Consider the following 17,241-nt stretch of genomic DNA (forward strand, 5'->3'; position numbering starts at 1 on the left):
TTTTTTTAAAATATTTTAGCTAACAAGTGGCTAAATGAGATTACAGAGGTTTTTGGGGACATTAAACATCATCATGACGAACACACATGTACTCACTAGTCCACCTACACTCACTGTGTTTAACACTTTTGCAAACTATTCAAAAATTTCAGGGAAAATGAATTAAAAACTGAAAGAGTTGTTGGAAACGTATGCTGCGTTCACGCCATGATGTTATTCCCATCATTTCGAGATGACAACACGTTCTACTCTGAGTCGTTCAATTAAACACCTAAACACCTAAATTAATCTGCATCGGTCACGTGGTACAAAAAGGAGCTCTCAGAAAATAACCAGCTTACAAGTTGTAATTACGAGCTCTATGAGGAAGTGAACGAACATGCAGTGATCTCATCTCTAATGGTGATGTTGAAGTCATGTGAACGTGGTGTAGCTTTACTTCTGGCAATTGAATTTAGGCTTCAAAATATATCAAATGTGTGTTCATTTGTGAAGATTACCATGATGAACAAAACCATCATAATTTCTGTAATAATCCATAAACCAATGGAAAAACCAATGGGTTTTTGTCGAGGGAACCAGGGGGATGTAAACTTCCAGGTCGGCCTACAAAAATATGTCATCACTGCACCACTCAATGCTATCTTCCTAGCATGGCAGATCCCTTTGGATGTGGACACAGACATGGGCTACATCCGAAATAGCATACTTCCCTATATAGTAGGCGAAAAACAGTATGTGACAAAACTCACAAAAGAGTAGGCAAAAAGTACCCGGATGACCTACTTCCAGCGAGATTCTGAAGTGTGCATACGGTCACTTTACTATCCCATGAGGCCACAGGAGAGGATTTGTGAATGGCAGTGACGAGACACAACTGACGCTGGTTGGTCACATGATAATGACCCGCGATAATGATAGCGACCAGCGATAATGATAGCGAACGTAGTGCGTCCAGATTACATTCATACGACACACAATCATTCTATAAAGAACATACTTTTTTAAGCGGTTGTTAAGAAATGATTTATTCATAATAAGTACCTCAAGAGAGCATGGGATTTTGGACTCAGCCATGATCTCCTGGCCCTTAAATGATTAACTGTAATTAGTACTGTACCTTTAAATACAGTACATATTTACACACAATAACACATAATTATACACTGACTGTTGCATCAACAATGTAATATTCTAGAAACGGCTTCTAACATTAACAGTTTTTTTAAGTGGCAGTAGGGGGTGACAAACAGAAAGCATTAAATAGGCTACTCAGCATGTGAAATCACATTTTATGACAAAATATTACAATGAAATCCAATGACTCCAAACAAAGCACGCTGTTGTGAAAACATCCCACAACTGCATATGATAACCTTGTTGAAAATGTTAAATTTTCTATGAAATGACAAAAGCCAGGTGCAGCTACATCCATTCCCATGGATTACATTGTATTTGCATGCGCTATGCATTTGTAAACCTCATCACAAATGTTGATCCCCTTCTGCTTACATTTTAAAGGTCCCAAGTCTTTTGTGATCTCCAGCAGGCACACTTTTAAAGTCCGCTTTGAAACACAAACTGACATTTGGGACTTGCAGCTGGTTTACAGCCGAAGCCAAGATACCATTGATATGTTGTAAATGCGGTTAGGCCAAAGAGACATAAATATGTGCATTTTAACAAGCCAGCAACTGGCTTTAAGAGATAAACAAGTTAAAAGACTACTGTCATTTCCAACTACCGCTGTTAAAACCAAATATAAAGGCACCATGCCAGGAGCTTTAAGTACGCCAATCTTCAAAAATAAAAGTCTCTTAGTACCTGGGTTCCCTCATGGACCATAAGTGAGACATTACCAGGTTCATATCCAGAAACAACTGTTCTTTTACAAAACCACTTCCACCTTATGGTAGGAATTAATAGTTGTGTTTTAAATCTTTCTTCTTCCACACGTCACTCAAATGTATTTCAATTCTAAACTGGTTTCTTTAATTCGCAGCCTTCTTAAAGGGATAGTTCAACCAAAAATTCAAATGTTGTCATCATTTACTCACCCTCAAGTTGTTCCAAACTTTTATGAGTTTCTTTTTTCTGCTGAACACAAAAGATATTTCGATGAATATGGGTAATCAAACTGTTGGTGGGCCTCACTGACTTCCATAGTGTTGGAAAAAAAACGTAATGTGTTCAGCAGAAGAAATAAATTCATACAGGTTTGGAACAACTTTAGGGTGAGTAAATGATGACAGATTTTTCTTTTTTGTATGAACTATCCCTTTAATAGTTTTATAATAATTGTGTTTAACACAATGTTACATTGGATAGAAACCTGGACCATATGTTGCTTTCTAAATGAGCAATAATCCACACGTGGGCCTCCATTTGGTAAACATTAAGGTAAATTCTTCTTTTATTGGACCTGACTGTGAATTTTCTCAGTGACTGACATTAAGTTTGCAAGTGCTGTCAACCAAAAAGTATAAATGTTAACAAGTGTGGCTCAGCACCACAGGCACCCATTACATGTTTCCATGGAAACAGAAACAATTAAATGTTCTCAAGTTCTGCACATATACTGCCAGATGAAGATACGATTGGCTGAATTGTTTACAATTATAAAACATTGCTCAATGACAACAGAGCAAAAACAATCCACTGTGTTGAAGCTTCTTGCTGATATCTGGAATCCTTGATTTTGATTGGTCAATCGCAAACGCAACGCCTTTCATATCACGCGAGGCAGCAGCATCATTCACAAGCACAACTGGCACCATTTTGTGTAGCCTGTGTATCAGTTGTAGATTGAGGTCTTTAGTATTAATATTACTGTAACGTCCAATGATGGTGAAGAAGATTCAAATTGAAGCGTGTTTATTAAAACAAAGTAAACTCGGGCAATATAGGCCTACACAAAATACAAAACAGCGTGCGTAGGCCTACACGTACTGTACAATACGAGTCAATGACCGTGAGAAACAGTTTATTTGTTTGGCGAGTAGAAGCGTAATAAGCTGGGAAATTATCGCAAATAGCGCAAAATTAACCCCGACACCTTATTCCTTACATGCTTTATTTAGCTATTTGCATACAAATATATGATGGATGGTTGTGTCCAACAGCCAATTATAGCTGTGATTAATTTTCCACAGCCATTGGCTCTGTGTCTGTTTTCTAAGCCTGTACTCTCTCTGATATGGCTGTCATTAAATACAGCTGTCAGATGATATATTCTCACTTCTAGTCCCCCTTGGCTGTTGTCTGCATTGCAATGTAGGACTGTGAAAGGTTTCAATATGCTTATTTGCATGATATATCACTACACTGTCTTGAAGGATTTTTTAAAGTATTAAAGTATTTTTTCATAATTTGTGACCATCTTGCAAATCATATCAGCCAACTTCCTCATTAAAGAAAAGGGGCATTTTTAAAGGCTGAAATGGTGTTTCATTACAATGTTGAGTTACAACAGAATGGGTAAATATTGTGTCTATGCTTGACATTACTGGTTGAGTTTCAGTTTACCGTCAGAAATATTTGCTTGTCTGGTTGCAGGGTTCAGAGAGCTGCTCAAACAGCAAGTCGAAGTGGGAACGGTATCTCTTAGTGTTCTGGATAATCACATGTGAATGTGAAAACATAAAGTAGTTTCTATTGGATTGGGTTGGAAGTTCAGTGTCCTGAGGCAGGTAAAAAAAAAAAAAAAAAAGGCCTTCAGCTCCTCATCATAAAGCAGCACCTTTATGACACAGGCACTTGTGACTGCTTGAGTTAACAGCTGAAAGCCTTCCCGTAGCTTTCTCAGTAACAGAAAGTAGGAGTTTATCTTTGACATTCATGTTGGCACATGGAGTTAATGTCTTGTACTGACTCCACTCCTTTGACCTTTATCAGGTTCACAATCAGTACGGCCCAATTATTCTGATGATGAATCTCTCTCGTCATGCTCTGAGGAAAGAACAGAAGTCTGTAAATGCTCGTAAATTATTACTCCTATGGTGTGGCATGCCAAATCCCTAATTTTTCCAGAATTTAATGATTCTCCAACTGTTGTGGGTGGGTGTCTTCACAGCACAGGAGCCAGACCTCCCACTGTGCCTAAACCACAGTTTTATATACAGCCTGCTGCTAGACACAATTTTGTGAGTCTCCCCCCAACTGTCTGATGTTGCCATTTAGGCATTACATATTGTTGATGATATACAGTGGTTGGTTCACTTTATAACATAAAACTGAATTAATATAGATTGATAGATAGATAGATAGATAGATAGATAGATAGATAGATAGATAGATAGATAGATAGATAGATAGATGATAGATAGATAGATAGATAGATAGATAGATAGATAGATAGATAGATAGATAGATAGATAGATAGATAGATAGATAGATAGATAGATAGATAGATAGATAGATAGATAGATAGATAGATAGATGGATGAATGAAACAAAACTGCACTAATGTACAACTGTCAAGGGAAATAACTAGTAATTGCTTGAGTATGTTACAGATTCAAGTATCATTTGTACAATGGCGACCTCTACTGGAAAATATTATAACCTATAAATGTTATAAATAATATTATATTAATGTGTTACAAGAAGATTTAAGAAGGTGTGTGTGTGTGTGTGTGTGTGTGTGTGTGTGTGTGTGTGTGTGTGTGTGTGTGTGTGTGTGTGTGTGTGTGTGTGTGTGTGTGTGTGTGTGTGTGTGTGTGTGTGTGTGTGTGTGTGTGTGTGTGTGTGTGTGTGTGTGTGTGTGTGTGTGTGTGTGTGTGTGTGTGTGTGTGTGTGTGGCAGAAGAAAGAAATGAATACAGATTTGGAACAACTTGAGGGTGAGCAAATGATGACAGAATTTTAATTTTTGGGTGAACTATCCCTTTAACTCTCTTTTTGACGTAGGAACAGATGACTTTCCACAGCTACAAATGTCAATCGTCTTATGGAGAGTCAATGTGATGAAAACAAATCTGCTGAATTTTATAGACTGTATCTAGATGTCGCCTACAGTCACATGTGCACAGGCTCACATGCCTATGTTTTTTTAAAGACCCTCTTGTTTACAGATCTCACGGACTGAGCTCTTGAGTAATCACACTTTCGCAGATGTCACTAAATATATCTCATAATAGCTGCGCAATCGTGACAGATATAGTGCTCCTGCTTATTTACATGGCGAAATGGTTGACACGGAATCCTAAATAGATTTTCCCTACAGCAAACCTGCAATGTTTGCTTGTTTAGAACTAGAGTGTCAAAAGCGCTGTGTATTTAATCTAATAATCGAGAGGCTAATTTACGACTCCTACTAATGACCAATGCTTTTTGGAAGGTCACCAAGTCCCTTCAGCATAACCTCATTAATATTCATGAGCAACGCTTTCCCATTGGAAGGTCGTGATGCGATTTCAACAGAACCGTAGAGGGGGGGGGGGGGGGGGGGGGTATTGAGGTTATTGAGTTCGCTAAACATCGGAATGGCACAAGTAATATTCATGAACTTCGCCTTTGCCATAGTAAGAATTTCCTCGCCGGTGTCTATTTTTTTTTTTTTTTTTTTTTTTTCAGAGGTATTACATATTCACAATATCACATTAACATGCTTCCAGGAAATTAAAAAACAAAACTGTTTTACATAAAATCCAGTGCTGTCAAAGCATTACTTGTTTTCATTGCTTATTTGTTATTAGTTTGTTCCAAAAGATGAACATATAATGTAAAGTCATTTATAAAATGTGGAAAATTTGGTTTACCTTGAGCTCACTTCTCTTTTATGAATATGGTATTTTCCTAATAAAATAAATAACTGTATAATATGTTTTTTACATTCCAAATTGTCATTCTAAATATAAAAAAGCTCATCAAAAACACACCTCGCCAGTGTCTATGGACCACTCGCACTAAGCTTCGTGACGCACTTCCGTTTTGAAATAGTACGTCTCACTTATTTCCGGTTATGTTTACTTTCAATGTACTGTGGTCAATGAGTTGAACAAACGCCACCTAAAATGAGTGTCCGCAATAAGATAAAAAAATTTGACTATTTTTATTGACAGGAGAAAGGATATTCTGATGTTTACTGTGTGCAGAATTTTCCAAATTAATCGGAACATGAAGTTTTAATCCAACCCAAGCCGATCTGAGAAAGCAGCGGGTGCCTTTATTTACGCCATTATACGCCATTATTTCACCACAAGGTGTCAGTGTTCGTCTAAACTAGTGACCGCGACGCTGAAGTGTATGAGAACGGATGAATAAATTAAAAATATTTTAAATAAAAATTTAATATTTTAACCATTCTGTGTCATTTTTCAATGTCAATCTTTTCACTATTTACATGTTTATGGCCAAAATGCTATAATATTCAAAGTAGGCCTAGTTGTCTGTCATTCTCCTCTACGCTGTTTACGTAATTTATTAAATAGCCTATATAGCCTATTTAACATCGTTAAATTTGAAAAGACTGGAATAAACACCAGCGCACACAAGCAATCCTTTTAATAGTCAATTTCATTAAAAAATGTAAACCCAACAGGTATGAAATGTCAGAAAGAGAGAAAAAAAACTGTTAATGAGAAGACGAGCATACATATATTATGGATACATATAAGTACATTAGTGGATACATATATTTATTAATTATTCAGAATACACAGTTGGAAAGAAAACATATTTATAGGCACATTTCAGCAGGCTCAAAATAATACAGAGATCATCATTCATTGTTTTAATCAACTGGCAGCCATAAAACATAGTGATAATCTGCATTCTCATACGTGCAGGAGCGCTGAACGCTCTAACCGTAAACTCCCGGTATGTACTAACTAGAACGCGGAAGTAATTGTGCAAGTAGTCCATTCTCAGTAAACTGTTCTTGGATCTGTTATGTTGGAAACAAGGTGGAAGTGACGCAAACTGAGGAGGGTGGAGTTGCGGCATGTGTGTTGGTTAGCTACAGCTGAGCTGAATGGAAACGAATACATGGAGCGCTCGTGTAGAAATATGATACATGACAGCAAGCGGCTCTGCTTAAAAGAAGTCATCATTATCCTAGAGAGTTCAGAAACGACATGAGCGATGGCAGTGCGCGTCTTCCAACAAGAAAAGACCACGGCTGTATTATGGTTTTGACATTTATTTAGTTTTATAATTTTTAATACCTCTCTTTCCATCTCAGAAGCTCATCACTGTTTGGAATATTTTATACATGACTATCTCTAAAATAATCGAAGTGGAGGAGCCACAATTGGGGGACTGTAATATGAAAAAAGAAGCATCCGATTTATTAGGGTTTGTTCCGCAAAAAGATATTGTTTACAACGAACTTCTGCCGTACAAGGACAAACTAGACGAAGAGTCCAATGAAATTTTGGCACAGATCAAAGGAAACCTCGGCCGAGCCGTCCAACTCAGAGAGATATGGCCAGGTGTCTTGTTGTGGACGAGGAAACTTTCCACGTAAGTATTTAGGAGGCATTAGCTCATCCAACATTATCCAGGAATCCTCCTGATAGTTTGATCTGCCGACGAAATTAAATTGCGGAGTCAATGATCATGAATCATAGGGCCTACATTCCCTTAACCTTAATATCATAAACAGGAAATGTGATGTTCTGTAGACAGCTGAATTACAGGAACACCGAATGACCCCTTTGTATTTAGGAGGATAAAGCAGACTAGGGTAAAAATATCTTTCTTGCGTTTTAAATAGAGCGCTAATCAGAGTGCGCGCTGACTGCTAATGCGCATGCGTAGTCAACTTTGTTTCACTTGCGTCATTGTCCAAACAAACGTTGTGGAAGAACGTTCAAATATATATATATTTATAACGTTTAATTTGAACACTTTGCGAGATTCTAACTGCGTGTAGGATAAAACCATTACCTTGAGTCGTTTAGGTTTAAGTTTTTATAAATGATAGATAGCCCATTGTTGACAAATACAATCAATTGGCAACAACGTTATGTTTTGGCGTTAAAAGTATCAAATATAGAGTTAAGTTACCTCATTGAGCCTTCATTGCAGTGAAGGTAAGGAAATGACTGGTGTTTAACAAGCCATATTTTGTCAGTGATTGCAAAATGGCTTGTTGGTCATGTTTTAGCCACTCAGTGCTATTTTAAGAGCACAACAAGCACAAACTGTCACTGATGTCAGACTGCGTGTGACTATGAGATGCAATACTCGTCTGTGAACATTCAGAGAAATATTGTTCTCAATGTCATCCAAGCCATTTGAGTAAGCCAAGACATCATATTCTTCCTCACTAAATCTATTCATGGGTCTCCAGATTGCCTGTCTTTTTAAGAATGCATGTCCATGTTTTGGAGATTTCCTAGAGTCAGTAGTTGTGTACCAAATGTCTCACTCAATCTCTAAACACTATGTACTCAACCTTGTCGAATGGTATGAAATAATATTATACTTTTATTTTGTCATTCAGCATCGGAGTCTGATCGCCCTCCGCTAAGTAAAAGGGATAGTTCACCCAAAAATGAAAATGTTTTTCATTACTTAGGCTACTCACCCTCAAGTTGTTCCAAACCTTGTCCTTCGTCAATTGTCTGGTTACCAACATTCTTTAAAATATCTTCTTTTGTTCAGCTGAGGAAAGAAATTCATACAGGTTTGGAATGTGTGGATTAGTAAGTAATGGCAACATTTTCATTTTTGGGTGAACTATCCCTTTAAAGCTGTGACAGTTGAGGGCATGAAGTGTCCAAAATTCTATTCTACACTTCGGGTAGCCTATTTTCACTGTGTACACACTACTCGCACTATTTATACTACAAAACGTTATGTAATAGTGCATAAGTACACAAATTGGGACACACATAGTAAGTGTTTGTGTTAGAAATTGTCTCTATGTGCACTTAGGTGTGAAGGACATGGCTTTATTTATCACTGCCAGTCCAGAGAGCATCCACACAAAACCCTCTTGGTAAGGTATCGGCATTGCCAGCCTAAGCACAGATACTAGGTCTGGCCTAGATTATTCGATTGTGTCAGGTCAGCCATGAGTCCACTTCCTTTTCATTGAAAGCAAGCTTGGGCAGCTTGACCTAAATCTGCTAAAGTGATTTACTTGGGTATCACATGTTGCTTTTATGTTCATATTTCAACATGGAGCAATTGAAAACGCATCTAAATGGAATCATTTTTAGGGCAATAAAAATTTGTTTAGATTTTATGCATAGATGCACATTGTTGATGTTATGATCTAACATGACTACACCAATCAGCACAAGGTCAGCACAATAACACTGTCTGTTCTAAAACTGATAATAACCACCAATCTGTTTCATATCATACAACTCACCATCATAACGATTAATATCAGAGAGAGACACACTATAGTTTGAATAAAGTGGTACTTTTTAAAACCCCACAATACTTCCTTGTCCTTCAGGTACATGCGACTATATGGAAGAAAGTTCAGCAAAGAGGACCATGTGCTTTTCGTCAAGCTGCTGTACGAGTTGGTCACCATCCCCAAACTGGAGACCAGTTTGATGCAGAGCTTCGCCCGTCTCCTCATCACCCTGCTGAAGTAAGATTGACTTAAAGATAATACAATAGTTCAATAATTAACACAAACAATTTTACATTTTATTTATGTAGCAATGTAATAATTGATTCTTCACCTCACATCAATGCAATTATGACTGTACATTATCCCTCACAGATTTGTAATCACAGAGTGGCAGAACAGCTCTTGAGATTTGAATATCCACCCACCCCTAAGACCCCTATTTTGTCTTTCAGGAAGAAGGAGCTGCTTTCAAGAGAGGACATTGAATTGCCATGGCGACCCTTGTATGAGTTGCAGGACAGGATCCTGTACTCAAAGACCGAGCACCTCGGCCTGAACTGGTTTCCCAGGTACGTGCGTATCTCATCAGAGACTTTATAAAAGAGGTTTAAAGTTTGTAAAACATTTCTGAAGGGATTGTGGTTTATAATTTTTGCCAAATATTTGCAATTCAATAAAACGGATAAATAAATGTGATTATATAGTTACCTTAATAACTTCCATCCCAGTTTTGTTTTTCTGATGTCTGTCACAGGGAATTTGCACACATCTTAGAACTGGTGCTGATGTTGAGAATCTCATAAAAATGTTGTCTGAGTAGACAGGAAGTGCTGAGTGTGCCTGTCTTTTTATCTCCTCTCATATTCAGTTCTCTGCGGCCGCGCTCTTCCTCTAAACACATTCTTGTTAAACTTGCTCAGAGGTGGTAAGGACCATGTTACTTTATGTTAATATTTAAAGGTGCACTAAATCATTTTTTTTGCACTCAATGTTTCGCTGGCTCTCATTTCGTCCCAGTGGTCTTTGGCTTTATACTCGTTTGTTTGTCTTTAAATCTGTTTGCTGTGGATGCATGACATTTTTGCTGGTGCACAATAACAACGTCTGTTTGTCTTTTTGTTCCTTGTTGATCATCAATGCATATTCTGCATCTATACACAATACTATACACATAAATGAAATGGATGTTTTTGGATTTATTAAAAATGAAGTTTCACAAGATGACAACTGAAGGATTATACTTTGAGCTGTTCACATCCTTTACTTTTTGGACATTTTAGTTTGTTGAAATACTGAATTATGCCAAATAATTGAATTACGCCAAAATGGTTCCTTGTCTGACTTATATTTTCAGATATGTTTGACCTATCCTGTATTATTAAGACATTATTAATGGTAAAATTACAGAAAATACCAAACAGGATTTTTTTTTATAAATGACTTGTAATTTAGTTCTGGAATGTGTTTAAAACATAATAATTATAATAATTGTGTATATATATATATATATATAAGATTGTCAGCAAAATGAGATGCTTGTCACATTGCACAAAAAAAATACTGGCACCCCGACACAGGCTTTTGGACTCGCACTGTGAAATCCAATGCTGTACTGCTCTCACACTATTCAATAACACTCTGTTGCTCAATTGGAATTCCCAAGCCAACACTGAACACGGCGTATTGTACGTTGTTCCTGAGTGCTGAGCGTGTTTGTTGCGTCTGTTTCACCCATGCTCTTTAATGCAGACATCTGATACTCCAGTATCCTTGTTGGCTCCCTCTACACGGGCTACAGCTGTAAATCCCTACTGTGGATCACATTCTTTCCTCTGAATGAGTCTAGAGGTGAAAGATTACTATGGCCTATTTCAAAACTAAGGTCATCAGGTTCAGAGGCCCTGTCTGGGTGTCGCATATCTGCAATTTGTTGGTGACACTCACAGACTTTTTTACATTTTGTTTAGCTGTGTGATTTTTATGGTGCATGTGTTTGATGGGTTTCATGCGAGTGGTGAATGTGATTTGATGTTTTGGTATTGAAAAACAGAATTTCATGAAATAGCCCCTCTATTTTAGATGCTCATGATAAAGCTTAAAAACTTTAAAATAGCTTTGCTAACCAGCTTTTAAGCAGCATATAGGTCACAGATGGACAATCAGCCTAATAAAAACTCTACTTCCCAAAAGTTCCTCTACCACTAGACTCATCCCCACCTTTGGGGGATTATAACAGGAGATTGAGGAGTTTTTGTAATGCATGAATGGGTCTAACAAACACTAGTGTGTTGGTTTTGTTTATTGTAGAATTGTTTGCATGGAATTAAAGTGTTATTGTATGTAGTGTTGGACACTTTCAAGTTTCTCTTCCTTTTTCAGCTCCGTGGAAGGAGTTCTGAAGGCCTTAATCAAGAACTGCAGGCCGTAAGTACTTGCATATCTTCAGAGGTGTAAAGAGTACCTGGAAACCATACTTGAGTACAGATATCCTACAGCACAAGTCACAAATTCCAATACGACTTGAGTAAAAGTCTTAGAGTATCTGATTTTATTTTACTCGTACTGAATGTATGCTCAAAGATCCATTTTTGCATTTAATTGCATTACTCTTCACAAATTAATATTAAAAAAAATAGTCAAGTGGAGGGTAAAATTAGCCAATATCTTTGATACTCAGTAAAACTACAAAGTAGGCAAAAATATACTTATGTACAGTAACTAATTACATTTACTCAAATACTCGTTATGCCAGACATGCACTACCAATCAGTATTTTGGGAATCTTCAGAAATTAGACTTTCTATTCTTTAAATATTATTAAGCACAAAATTATTAACCATTGATTTTCAACATTGATAATAATAAGGGACGGTTTCTTGAACACCTAATCAGCATAATATAATTATTTTTGCTGATAAATCTAAAGTTTTGATCACTTCTTCCTAAACAGTAATTTTAGTTATTTCATAGTTTTCATGTCTTTAGTATATGACAACTAATAAAGAGTGAGCAGGTGTGTCCAAACATTTGACTGGAATGTGTATAAACTGCGCTCCCAATAGATCTTCAGTTTCTCCTTAGTCATTTAATCCTTTTTAATTCTATTTTAATTTGGCTTTGTTGGAGTTTCCTGTCTCTGAGAGACCTAAGTGTCCCAGGATCAGTGCAATCCGTTCCTTAGCAGGAGGTCAAAAAGGACATAATATCATTCAACCGAAGACTATTAAAATGAGGATAAAACTGTTTTAATACAGTGTAAGTGAAATAGAAAGAGACAGACGTATGATTGGCTTGTTTCTACTTAAAAACAGTGACACAAAAGAAAGAGACTCTATGGAAGTTATCTAGGGTGAGGTGAAGCTGCATGTTCAGAGCTCTTCTCGGCTCAACTTGGATTACAGAAAAGGTTGTCATGCGCTCGGTCAGTGAAGTCCATACTTTTAGCTTGTTCAGATAACGCACTGTGTGCAGATTGCTCATGTATGGGCCAGTAGATGATCGACAGGATTTCGTGATTCTTGAAATGGCTTCATTCATTTTACGAAAGCATATGTTATCCAGTTAATAAGAGTTTACTTGTACTGCATACAGTTTAACATGTTATTTAGGTACTTTTAAATTCATATTAAAAAAGAGAAACATCACAAAGGTTTAGTATTGTTATATGCGTGCATAACACTTGAGGTGTCAGCAACAACAAAATCATTCTCTGTCTGTCTGTGTTTGTATGCATGCAGTTATTTCCCAGAATCAGCAACACAGGAGATGCTGGATGAGTGGAAACCTTTGATGTGCCCTTTTGACGTGACCATGCAGAAGGCGATGGGATATTTTGAGCTCTTCCTGCCCACCACACTCCCCCCAGAGCTGCATGATAAGGGCTACAAGTAAGCACTGTCTGAACCTTATGACACACTTTGAGTCCTTGCAAAGTCAGTCCTATTAGTCTTTCTGCTAGACTTGAAATCATAGATAGAAAAGATTAATTTAGCACTCACACACTACCATTCAAACGCTTGGGGTCAGTAAGGCTCTAATGTACTCTGAGTCTGAAGCTACATTTATTTAATCACAAATACAGTAATGGTAATATTGTAAAAAAAAAAAATATATATATATATATATATATATATATATATATTTATGTGTATTGTATTTAAAATAACTGTTTTCTATTGTGATATATGTTTTAAAATGTAATTTATTTCTATGATGGCAAAGCTGAATTTTCAACAATTTCCAGTATTAATTTCTTTAAAGAAAATCAACTTTAAAAATGTTAGTGTATATTGCAGAATGGAGATGAATGGAACAGCCATTGTTATTTTTTGTATGAAATTTAATTTTAAAAGTCATTCATACAAACTAGAATGTAAAAACTTTAAAGAAAACACAATTTTATTTACTTTGTCTTACTTCTAAAATTTCTGTTAAAACATATAAAGAAAAACAGGAAATAAAAGGTTGATAAAGGAATGCTGAAGTCATATAACTTATATTGGCTTTGGAAAATACATAACTTTACAATACGTAACTGTCACACATTCAATACAAATAATATTTTTTCCAGAGTTAAAAATACACTAAAATACCTTTATTTGAATTATGTGTTTCCACAGACTTTGGTTTGATGAGTTGATAAGCCTGTGGGTGTCGGTGCAGAACCTTCCAAGCTGGGAAGTGGTATGATGGTCTCACTATCGTAGTTAAATCTGTGGATTTCCCTTTCACAACCTCATTGATTCATTACATTAGTGTTAACCCGATTTCGTCTTTTCCAGAATCTTGTCAGTCTTTTTGCACGACTGGCAAATGACAACATTGGTTACATAGATTGGGACCCTTATATACCAAAGGTGAGGACATCGCTCCAAAATTTTAGTCCACTGTCTGTTTTTAGCAACAGGTTTCTTGTTTAAGTGATTTTCATGTACACATTAATCCATTAAATCCAGAGCTAGTTCAGTGTTGCTGGTTCTACAGTTTGTATTCTGTGTCTGTTTTCAGATCTTCACCAGGATCTTGAGGAGTCTTAATCTTCCTGTAGGATCCAGTCAGATGCTGGTTTCCAGATATCTGACGAATGCCTATGACATCGGTCATGTGGTCACCTGGATTTCTGCTTTGCTGGTCAGTGTGAAATAAAGGCACCTTCCAATGAAAATATGCTATTGAAATACCATCAAGTTATTTGTAATGTAATAAATTTGCTTTATATTTAATGTGTTTTTTTAGGGAGGTCCAAGCAAACAGACCCAGACCCAGCTCAGTGGCCTTTTCAGCAGTATCACCTTGTTTTTACACCCTTCTAACCACGGCCGCTGGCTGGTGAGTTACTGCTAGGGATTTCTGATTCTGATATTAATGCTTCATTTTTACTTTATTATAAATAAATGTTATATCAAATTATATATCAAATATAAAGTAAAAATATGATATAATAGTATAAACTAATTAAAAATATAAGAAGAAACAAATTCACTGGATTATCTAGACATTACCACATGATTTTTAAAACCAAGAAGAAAGAGCAAAATGAGTCAGGTTGCTATCCAGATTTTAATCGTTCTCCCAGAATGCTTTAGAAGAGCCTGCAGCTGTGTCCGTTTCAAAAATACTGCTGCTATCAACAATACATGCCATTCTTTTCCTGGAAGCATCTCCTCATAGACGAGGATAGCTCATCTTTCCAGGGTTGCGTGTTTGCTTTGTCTGCGAGAGGCATCTAGTTGTCACAGTAAAACCCTGCGAAAGCTTTGTCCTTTTATTGTCGCCACATTGTTGTTGAGATGTTCAGTCTGTAGAACATCTGATTTGTTTTTTAGAAGCTTACAGAAAGTGTTCTTCCTTTGATGATGCAAATGAATTGTGTGATTTGTTTGTGGTGGGCATCACAGGGTACAAAACGCTTTATGACAGTGAAGAATGTGTCGAAGGCCGACATGCTCACTTGTTGAAATGGGAATCTGAAGTTGAAGTTAATATCCGTCCCTTTGATCAAATGGATTTTTTTTTTTTGACCGAAAATGCTCAGTAGAACTAAAAAAAAGAAAGGTTAAACCATCCACGATTCCATGTTTGCTTAATTTATTTTAGGCTTCAGTGACACTTTGTCTCCTTAGAAAAATAAATCTCATTATTACAGACCCATTACAGATGTGGGTGCCGGATGGGAATTTTGTTCAATCAGTCCATTTCCCAGTTGTAATAATATCATTGTGGTCAGAGCTCCATTTCCAGGCTATTTCCCCTCTTTCTCCCCAATGATTTCCTTCCTCCTCCCTTTCACTGTAATAATAAAAAGTCCTGTTCAAAATAAAAAAGAAAAAATTTTTTGCTCCGTCCATCCCCAGATGAAACTCATGAAACTCCTTCAGCGTTTACCTGCCAGCGTTGTGAAACGTCTACATCGAGAACGTTACCGGACGCCAACGTGGCTGACCCCTGTTCCCGAAAGCCACCATCTCAGTGAGCAGGACATCACAGACTTTGTAGAGAGCATGAAGGAGCCCGTCCTTCTTGCCATGTTTAGCAAAACCGGCAGTCTGGATGCTGCCCAGGCCCTGCAAAACCTAGCCCTGCTCAGACCCGAGTTGGTCATTCCTCCAGTGCTGGAGAAGTAAGTGTGTGTGTGTGTGTGTATTTGTTTGTTTAAAGCACATGCTAATGTCTTTTTAAGTTAACAACTTTCAAAAACATTACATTACATTAAGACTACATAAATTGATGATAAGCTGATGGTGTGCTTGATCATTATCACATAAAAGCATTTTTGGGACCCTTTTCTAATTTAAGGACATATCCCGCCATGGAGACCCTCACTGAGCCTCACCAGCTGACCGCCACTTTAAGCTGTATGATCAGTGTGGCACGGAGCCTGGTGGCCGGGGGCAAGAGTTTTCCAGAGGGCCCCACACACATGCTGCCTCTCCTCATGAGGGCTCTGCCGGGGGTTGACCCCAATGACTTCAGCAAGTGTATGGTGAGAGTCTGTTCAAGACAGTGTTGCTGTTAATTAAAACTATAAACGGTTGGAAATAAATCTGAAATAAAATATAAATAATAGATGATAAACTAAAAAAATTTAACTGAAATAAATAAGCTTAAATTTAACCATTAAAAAGAAATTAATATAAATTATTATGAAATAAATAGAAATTAAAGATAAATAGAAATATTAAAAATAGCTAAAAAAACAAGCACATAACAAAATTACCCCTTGGTTCACCTTCAGATTATCCTGTGGGGTTTTATAATATAGTTTTTCAATTGATGAGTAAAGTAAAGCCTGTGGTAAAAAAATAAAATAAACTTGACGATACTTTGGTGTTTTGTTCTACAATGTAAGAAACACAAATTTCGCTTGTCTTGTGGAGGTGTGTATGTTTTCAAATATTCTTTTTATTTTTTTCAGATAACATTCCAGTTATTAGCAACTTTTGTTACTCTTGTGCCATTGGTGGACTGTTCTGCTGCTGTTCAGACAAGAAATGACCTCACACAGGTCAGTTATCCTCCTGTCCTTATATTATTTTTTACGTGTGATAGTTCATGTGCAACTCAGTCTTTTCTTTGATTTTTCTTTGTGCAGGTGGAAAAAGAGTTGTGTTCTGCCTCTGCAGAGTTTGAAGATTTTGTTCTTCAATTTATTGATAGGTACAGAACTCAGAGTACCGAATAAATACTGTACATGTGTTTTTCTTTCTGTATCTTCATTCTCCCTCTTATGTTTGTGTATTTAGGTGTTTTGCACTGATTGACATCAGTACTCTGGAACAGACTCGGGAGGAGATGGAGACAGAGAAAATGACTCATCTAGAGAGTCTGTTGGAGCTGGGCCTGTCCTCCACACTCTACACTATCCTCACACAATGCTCCATGGAAATATTCCAGGTCATTACAAACACACACATGGAGTTAAAG

At 36.9% G+C, this 17,241-nt stretch overlaps 1 protein-coding gene across 2 annotated transcripts in view; it reads left to right on the top strand.

Annotated features, from left to right (window-relative positions):
- The first annotated feature begins 6,931 nt into the window (after positions 1–6,931).
- Positions 6,932–17,241, top strand: part of psme4a (proteasome activator subunit 4a) — a 30,083-nt gene continuing 19,773 nt past the window's right edge. Inside the window, exons 1-15 of one of the 2 annotated variants that reach the window (XM_082154968.1) lie at positions 6,932–7,463; positions 9,415–9,555; positions 9,771–9,887; positions 10,187–10,243; positions 11,698–11,742; positions 13,056–13,205; positions 13,938–14,001; positions 14,100–14,174; positions 14,326–14,448; positions 14,554–14,646; positions 15,672–15,937; positions 16,114–16,300; positions 16,733–16,822; positions 16,910–16,974; positions 17,061–17,211. In XM_082154968.1, coding sequence (XP_082011094.1) covers positions 7,213–7,463; positions 9,415–9,555; positions 9,771–9,887; positions 10,187–10,243; positions 11,698–11,742; positions 13,056–13,205; positions 13,938–14,001; positions 14,100–14,174; positions 14,326–14,448; positions 14,554–14,646; positions 15,672–15,937; positions 16,114–16,300; positions 16,733–16,822; positions 16,910–16,974; positions 17,061–17,211 — 1,875 coding nt within the window. In that variant the 5' untranslated portion in view covers positions 6,932–7,212. The remainder of the gene's footprint in view (positions 7,464–9,414; positions 9,556–9,770; positions 9,888–10,186; positions 10,244–11,697; positions 11,743–13,055; positions 13,206–13,937; positions 14,002–14,099; positions 14,175–14,325; positions 14,449–14,553; positions 14,647–15,671; positions 15,938–16,113; positions 16,301–16,732; positions 16,823–16,909; positions 16,975–17,060; positions 17,212–17,241) is intronic. The other variant, XM_082154969.1, reaches the window with a different exon arrangement.

This window comes from Leuciscus leuciscus (genome assembly GCF_965113295.1).
Source record: "Leuciscus leuciscus genome assembly, chromosome: 22".
NCBI classification, from domain to species: Eukaryota; Metazoa; Chordata; class Actinopteri; order Cypriniformes; family Leuciscidae; genus Leuciscus; species Leuciscus leuciscus.